We start from the raw sequence: 8,875 nt of genomic DNA on the forward strand, positions 1-8,875 counted from the left end.
TGGTGAAATCCTTTGATGCACATAAGTTTCTAATTTTTAGAACATCCCAATCATCTATTTTGTCTTCTTTTGTTTGTGTAATTTTCACAATGTTTTGTAGTCTGTGTGTGCCCAGGATTAGAACCCTTAAATTTGTCCCGATTTTTTCATAATGATCAATGTATCTTGATTGCATGTTTGTTTGGTTTCAGATGAAATACATTGGTAGAATTCTCAATTTCATCATCACTGGCTTTAGTGGTTGGTGTGTAAACTTGAGTAATAGTGCTATTAATTGGTCTTTCTTTTAGGCATATGGATATTATCCTATCACAGACAGTGCTGTACTTGGAGAAAGGTCTGGAAATGTTCTTTTGGATGATGAATGTGATGTCATTTCTCTTTAATTTGTTGTTCCTGGCATAATAAACATATGATATGTACTATAATCATAGCAAACATATGATCGTTAGACTCCACATTGCCAATATCAGTCCATTTCAGTTCACTGTTGTTGTTAAGTGCCATCGAGTCAGTTCCGACCCATAGCGACCCTGTACAGGGTTTCCGAGGGTGTAAATCTTTACGGGAGTAGAAAGCCTCATCTTTCTCCCGCGGAGCAGCTGGTAGTTTCGAACCGCTGACCTTAAGGTTCGCAGCCCGATTCGTAACCACTACGCTACCAGGGATATCAATCTTTATGAGTTCCATTTCATTTTTACAACTTCCAATATTCCTAGATTCATACTTTGTACATCCCATGTTCCAATTCTTAATAGATGTTTGCCTCTTTTTCTTCTCAGTTTAAGTTGTGCCCCATGAGCAAATGAAGGTCTCAAAAGCTTTACTCCATTTTTGCCATCACAGTACACTCTACTTTGAGAAGCCAGTAGTTTGAGTGCCTTCCAACCTGAGGCATTCATCTCTGACTCTACATCTGACAATGTTCTGGGGCCCTTCATCATGTCTTTATCTTCCAGCACTGTATCTGGCAAGATCCCACTGCGATTCATAATTTTTTCAGTGGCTAACCATCCACAAATAATGTGTCACTCATTCTTCTTAGTGTTTATCAGTCTGGGAGCACCACTGAAACCTGGCTGATAATATTGAGCTTTTCCACCATGTAATTCCACAGATATAGTCAGTTTGATTCCTGTATATTCCATCTGGTTAGGTCCATGTGCATAATCACCTTTCGGTCCATCCTGGGTGACCCTGTTAGTAATTGAAATACCAGTGGCATCGTTTCCAGCATCACAGCAACATGCAAGCCACCACAGTATGACAAACTGACATATGACCGGTGGTCACTGGTTTGTAATCGCTAACAAATTCTCTTATAAGTCAGTTGCTTTTATGGAAACAAAATTTGTTCGTAGTTACCAGGGAATGAGGGCAGGGGAGCTTGGGGTATTATTGTTTAAGGGGGACTGAGTTTCTGTCCCGGGTGATAAAAATAATCATGGTGAGGGCTGTGAGGCAGGCTGAATGTGAGTAATGTCACTGAATTGTACACTTTCGAGTGATTGGAATTGGTAATTATTTGAGACATATTTTATGACTTTTTTTTTCAATTCTGCTTTCAACAAAATAGAGTTATCATTTTGTAGTTCAAAACGTTGTCTTTTTCATCAAGGTAATCTTAGAGTTCAAAGAGTGAAGCTAATAAACTAGTTAAACCTTCTGAACTCCAAAGTCCATAGACTAAACTACAATATTTACCATATGTTGTTTTCCTACAACAACAACAAATCTTTACGGGAGCAGAAAGCCTCATCTTTCTTCTGCAGAACAGCTGGTAGTTTTGAACTTCTGACCTTGCGGTTCATGGCCCAATTCATAATCACTACGCTACTAAAGAATAATAATTAGATAAGACAGAAGATTTGAACAATACAATCAGCCAACTTGACCTAACAGATACATGCAGGATTTATACCCAACAATTAGAGAACACACATTATGCTCAACGTGGGACCTCCAACAAGATGGTGATGTTGAAAAGATGCTGCTGCAGAAATTTCTCATGAAGCAGAAAGTTAGGTTGAATTTTAAGATAATTGCCACTTGTGAAATTCTAAAATTGACTCATCTTTTCCTAAGAATATCACCCTTGGTACAACTTCCCCATTGTGTGGTGATGGTAATGTTGCATTTTCAGACATTTCCCAAATGGGAACAAGGCTGTGGAGGTGGCTTTGATCTTTATAAATATGACAGTGGATAAATTTAGACAGTGGGTATCTGTCCTATCAAGCTGATTCTTGATGGCTAACATCTCTCCCATTTCCCCCTTGTTTTCATCACCCAAATCAAAGCCTCAGCCCAGCTCCTGATTTCTTCTCATTACTGCCATCAAGGTCAACTTTTTACCCTGTCAGACAGAACAGACCCTCACCCACAACACACTGTTCCTATGAATCCATCTATTCTACTTACCAAAATACTCTACATCCTAAGAAAATGAAATGATTAAAAGAGAACCAAGAGAAAAGAAGTGTAGATAAATAAAATAAAATGAGAGCTATGTTGTTACTCTCAGTTGCTGTTGATTCTGACTTATGACAAACGCACACGTGCAAAGTGAAACTGTTCTATAGGGTTTTCAAGGCTGCGACTGACGTTTCAAAAGCAGATGACTAGGCCTGTCTCCCTAGGCACATCTGTTGTTGCTGTTGTGTCAATTCCGACTCATAGCAACCCTGTACAGGATTTCTGAGGAGCAGCTGGTGAGTCTGAACCGCTGACCTTGCAGTTAGCAGTCCAATGCTTATCGTACAGAACCATACCAGGACTCGTATTGGTGGATTCAAACTGCCCACCTTTTGACTCGTACATAGTACATTACTGAATCATTTGTACTACCCTGGGCTTTTCAGATGTTTGATGCTGGAGATTGGCCAGTGAGTCCAGCCAAGTCAGGTCGTTGGGTAGGCTGCCTCAGAAGCCGATTCCCCTCACTTTCTGCTACTTCTGCCTGCTCTTAAGTCCCCCAGGAATGTTGACTCCTCTTCCTGTTTATGTTGCTCCTGCGAGGGTCTCTGCAGATACAGAGGGAACCATTCTTTTTGGGTGATCCGCAACAGAATGCAGGACTGTAGGACAGCAGGGTCTGCATTCAAGTTCCTACAACTGTGAAGTCCAGCTGTTGCTTAAACTCCAGCCTGACCCATCATCCAGCCTCTGGCAGAAGCTGGGATCCTGTGAGCTAGGAAGCTAGCAGGGACAGTGGTGGTTCTGAGGTAGAATTGTCACATTCCATACACAGACATGGGCACGAGTATCAGCCAGCATGCCTCATGTGTAGTCACCACCTGTCAGCAGAAACTTGGGAGTTGCTAAAATGCTGAAAAAGTTTCAGTGAAGCTTCCAGATTAAGACTGAAAGGAAGAAAGACCTGCTGATCTACGTCCAGAAATCCCTGGATGGATCACAACAGTCCAAGCTGCAACTTCCCCTGGGGATGATGTAAGACCAGGCCATACATCTGTGAGACCACCACGTGGGGAGGAGGAGGGGCTGACTCTTGATGGTGCTACCCAACAAAGGAAGACAAGAGAGCCTCTGAGGCAGGCAGGAAGGCCCAGCTGTGCACATTCTACCTCCGTTTTCTGGAAGGCAGGGAGCCACACTGAGTAGCTCACTAGGTCACTCGGTACACACTGCAGAGATGTGTGCAGACATGGATGTGTGCGCATGACATGGATGTGTGCATGAATTGTATGCGTATGTCCAGACGCATGCGTGTGAGTCAGAGAGAAGAAATACAAAATAATCACACCCAACTCCTCACCACTCCTAGACGTATTTTAATCTCAAAGTAAACAAAGAGGGAAACAGAAAGTCAGCGTTGCTCTGAAGGTGTTTGAAAAAGCGCTAAAAATAAAGTGAATGTGTTACTCCTTCCTCTCCGCGCTCTCCAGCTGTCAACTGTGAGGTCAGTTCCCTTATGACTAGAAGCCGCCTGTCACTGTAACTTCAGGCACTGCTCCCATGTGGAGTCTGACTTCCATTGTTCAAAATGAGGCTCCACCCCTCATGAGTCATGTGACTCTCAGCCGAGCACTCCACCTCTCCAGTTTCAATGACCTCCTAGGAAAAATGAGGGCTGTCAACATTGGCTGCTTTGTTGTACTGTAAGAATTTAGGAGTCCAATGAATATAAAACATACTTTATGCCACAAAGTGATCCATGAAAACCATTATGCTTTAACATTTAATACGGTTATTTTATTCATTTCACATGGCATTGAACACAGAGTTCAGAATCAGCAAAGACCTGTTTCTTTTTCCTTTTCTATTGTCCAGCTTCCTACAAGAGAATAAGTACATATGTCAGTAAGGTCCCAGGAACAGCTGAAGTGGAGCTTACCTGCCAGGCTGAAGGACACCCCCTAGCAGAAGTCACCTGGCCAAACGTCAGCATTCCTGCCCACACCAGCCACAGCAAGACCCCGGAGAACCTTTACCAAATCACCAGTGTTCTGCGCCTAAAACCACAGTCTGGCCAAAACTTCAGCTGCTTGTTCTGGAATGAGAACCTAAATGAACTTACATCAGCCACCATTGACCCTCAAGGTAACAGCTTCCTGAGCCCATTTGCCAGGGTCCAGGCAGAAAACACATGTGTACCCAAGTAATTAACAAAGAGTGTTTACAAAGGGTGATGAGGTTAGAGAAACCATTCAAGGCAACTTGGGGACACTAGTCTTCAACAGTGGGGGACAGTTCCCAGTGTCACTGGAGGGAGCTGTGGTCTGTCTCCAGGAGAGGGAGGCAGTACCTGAAGCAACCTCACAGGATGCTCATTCTCCTGTCCTCCTCCCATCTCCTGCTGGAGTCTCTGCCCTGAGTGCTAGGCAACTGGCAGCCAATCAAGGGAAACAATAAGACCATGAGATAGCAGCGTGGACCACTAGCTGCTGATTGAGGCTAACACATTGGCAGCAGAGGGCTTCTAGAAGCCACCAGAACAAGAAAGGGGGTTAAAGATCTAGGGAAGAGTAGAAGGGGCAGCTATGCATCCTTCAACAATGGACTTTTGCAACAAGATGGGCAGTCTCTGGGGCAGTGTTCTGAAGGCAGCACCTTGGTAGTGGTGATGGTTGTGCTGAAGTCAGTCCCTGGTGACCTTAAGTAGGATAGAAAAAACATGGCCTGGTCCCAGACCCTCTTTACCTTGGTGTTACACTCCAGCCCATTGCAGCGACTGTGTATTTTGAGTGCCTTCCAACCTAATGCTCATCTTTTAGCACTCTCCTTTCAACAATTTTCTGTTGAAAGTCATAGGGTTTTTAGGAGCTAATTTTTGGAAGTAGATCTTCAGGTCTTTCTTCCTAGTCTGTCTTAGTCCGGAAGCACCACTGAAACCTGTCCTCCGTGAGTAACCCTGTTGGTATAGCTTCCAACATCATAGCAACATGTAAGCCTGGCATGACAAACTGACAGCGGGATAGGAGGGAATTACAGTCGATGTTGTTTTTAAAGTGCCATAGACTTTGTTTTGACTCATAGAGACCCTGTCTGTTATAGGATTTCCTAGATTGTAAATCTTTGCAGGAGCAGAAAGCCTCACCTTTCTCCCTCTTCTGGAGTGTCTGGTGGGCTCAAACCACCGACCTTGTGGTTCGTAGTCCAGTACTTATCCTACAGAGCCTCCGTACTTCCGGGAGAATTACCTTAACTTCCTTCATCTGAAGAATTTTATTTTACTGGGGACTAGCTCTGGTAGCGTAGTGGTTACAAATCAGGCTGCTAACCTCAAGGTTGGCAGTTTGAAACTACCAGCTGTTCCTCCAGAGAAAGATGAGGTGTTCTGCTCCCGTAAAGATTTACAGCCTCAGAAAACCTGTACAGGGTCACTATGAATTGGAACCAACTCCACGACACTTAACAACAACAACAACAGCAGATGGCTGCACACTTTTGCCATAGGCAGGCTCTTGGTGGCTAAAAAAGTTGTTTATTTGGGGGCTATTGCTAAAATAAGTTGGAGATGTACAAGTTTTCAGTTTGGCATCAGTGGGCTAAGGGATCTCTGCTTGCTATGGAGAAATAACTTGGGGACAATACACAGGCACCATATTTGTGCAGTTTATGCATCCCATTGGCTGCACCCAACCGGAAGTCCAAGGTCAAAGAGCACACTGATGGAGTTGATGAAGGTTAACGCTGGTCTCAGGGCTGAGAATCGACTGTTGAAGGGTAAACAGGATTCTGCAGAGACTAACTGACCACATGCTTAAGCACCCAGGACCATGAGTCAGCAGAATAAGTACTGCTTTGCTGGCCTTGCAGATAGCCAGTGGTTTGAGGGTATTTCCAAGAAAGTTGACGTCTTACAGAACACTCCAAAGCCTCAACTGTCTATGCTGGATATTTTTTTGAGGTGTATCCCCGTACTTTTGAAGTTTATATGTACACCAGCAAAATGCCAAACAATTTTGGAGAACTGGCAACTGTTTTATTTGCCAAGCAAAGGCATTTTCTAAAAAGCAATTGACATCTATGTTTCATAAGAGACAGGCTATTTTTATTACCAAGTTATAAATTTCCTATGATTGCTATAATAAATTACCATAAACTTAGTAGTTAAGACAACACCAATTTATTATCTTACAGTGGCGGTCCGACATAGAAAACCCGATGGTTTTCACCGGGCTCAAGTCACGGTGTTGGTGGGGTTGTCTTCCTCTTAAGGCTCTAGGGAAGAATCTGCCTTCCTGCTTTCCCAGCTTCTAGAAGCCACCTGCATTCCTTGGTTCTCTCATCTTCTAACTCAGCAGCGTCAAGACCTGGATCTCTGCTTCTATCATCACCTCTTTCTCTGACATCTTGCCTCCTTCTTTCATCTTTTGGGGACTTTTATAACTCCATTTCGGACTCCTAGTATGGCTCTGTAGGATCAGTTCAGGACTGTGAACTACAGTTTGAGCCCACTAGCTGCTCCTATCCCATACAGGGTCGCTATGAGTCAGAACTGACTCAACTGCTCTTAACAACAACAACATGACTACATTTGTCCTCAGTTGGAGTCCTGGTGTGGCACTGTAGGATAAGAACCAGACTGGTTAGCTACAAGGTTGGCAGTTCAAACCTACAAGTCACTCCTTGGAAACCCTGTATAAGGTTGCTATGAGTTGTAACTGACTGGTTGGCACTGAATTAGCAACAACAACCACCTCCAGAATAGTCTCCCCATTTTAAGGTGGCCCATATAACCCTATCTATAAAATCCCTTGGCCAGGTAAGACGTTCACAGGAATCTTTCCACCCATAGTGCCCTTGTACAGATAGATAATAGGAAATATAATATAACCAAGTGATGAGAAACATGGAATCTGGACCAGGTTAAGAGAGCCTGGACTGAAGCTTACTGTGTAACCTTGAGAAAGTTTCCTAGCCTTTGTGCCTCATTCTCTTCACCAGTAAGATGGAGACCATACTAAAGCTGTCGTGAGGAGCAAATGAGCTGATAGCCACGAATCACTTTAAACAATGCCTCAACCAACTCCTGCCATCGAGTCTGTGCCAACTCACAGCAACCTTCCAGGACAGACTACAGCTGCTCCTTAGGGTTTCTAAGACTGTAAATCTTTTCAGGAGTAGAAAGCCTCATCTTTCTCCTGGTGGGTTTCAACTGTTGACCATACGGTCTGGAGTCCAGTGTTTATCTCACAGTGTCAGAAGCATTATGAAACAATCCCTGGCATGGAGGGAATAGTCACTACTAGTTGACTGTGTTGCTTGTAACCCACTCACAAGGCCAGCCTGTTTGGCTGACCTCTGGACCCCCAGGTAATGGGATTCTCGTGCTTTTCCTTCACTCAGATCATATGAAACCTGAGGACCCAACAACTCCTCTGTTTCCAATTTTCATCCCTACTTGCATCATTGTCTTAATGTTCCTGACTGTGCTGGTACTCCTAAGAAAAAGGCTCTGTCGAAAACTCCTCTAGAAAAGGTAAGTTGGTTTGATTCCCGGTCACCACATTGACGGGAAGCATGGGAGGCTCTGGTCTGTGACTTTCCGCTTTGACCCGATACCTTGGGCTCATCACCTTCTTTGGCCTTTTCTTCAGATGCTCCCTCCCTATCCCCTGAAGGAAAACTTCATATTGTTAAGGGAAAGTCTCATGCCTGTGGCTGAAGTAGTTTGCCTTGTTCTCTGAGGCAAAAAGTTTCATCAGCCTCCCGGGAGCAGTGTGTCAAAAACCAGAGAGTTTACTGAAGGGAATAAAATGATCAGGAATGGGGCAGCACTTTCTAGGAGTCGCCAAAGTGCGCCTGTGAAAGAGATTTTTCACTGAGTTGAAATACAGAAAACCCAGGAACTAACAAGAATTAAATTCTCATTGGTTGACATTTACAAAATCATGCTTCACCAGACACAAGACAATGAGGAGATTCATAAACATTGTTTGGCTCATCTAAAGTATGGGTCATTTAACAGCTTCATCTGTGCTAGTGTGAGGGCCTGCCTGAGTGGCTGCTCTTCCTGGGAGCATGCTGTGAGAGGAAGGAGGAGGAGAGGAGCCTGCAGGCTTCCTGATGTATACTGGGTCCCTCACTTTTGAAAGTCCTGCTCAGAATAAGCAGTAGCTAGCTCAAGTGGGGTCTGGCTTTTAGCTTTGTCTGAAGCCTCTCCTTACACCACACACTTAATTCCTTTGAGCTCCTTCACAAATCTTATTTTGATAATGCAGACAGTTCAGTGCTGGCTAGAGTTTGGCTGGTGGGAGTCATGCTGGGCACTTGGTGGGAGCTTCCTTCTATTCTTATTCATCCTTTCCTGCTTAATTAAGCCTTTCCTATCCCCCAGGAATCTGGACCACCTCCTTGGGTAAGGAAAGGAGGAAGGTTTGTGAGGCCTTTGGAGGTGGGGGAGCACTTG

At 44.1% G+C, this 8,875-nt stretch overlaps 1 protein-coding gene across 1 annotated transcript in view; it reads left to right on the forward strand.

The window, feature by feature from the left end:
* PDCD1LG2 (programmed cell death 1 ligand 2) overlaps nucleotides 1-7,940 on the forward strand; it is a 93,384-nt gene extending 85,444 nt beyond the window's left edge. Inside the window, exons 3-4 of the mRNA XM_006863841.1 lie at nucleotides 4,291-4,560; nucleotides 7,813-7,940. Of these exons, the coding sequence (XP_006863903.1) occupies nucleotides 4,291-4,560; nucleotides 7,813-7,940 (398 nt within the window). The remainder of the gene's footprint in view (nucleotides 1-4,290; nucleotides 4,561-7,812) is intronic.
* The last annotated feature ends 935 nt before the right edge of the window (nucleotides 7,941-8,875 follow it).

The sequence above is a fragment of the Chrysochloris asiatica genome, unplaced genomic scaffold, assembly GCF_000296735.1.
Source record: "Chrysochloris asiatica unplaced genomic scaffold, ChrAsi1.0 scaffold00056, whole genome shotgun sequence".
Classification (NCBI taxonomy): Eukaryota; Metazoa; Chordata; class Mammalia; order Afrosoricida; family Chrysochloridae; genus Chrysochloris; species Chrysochloris asiatica.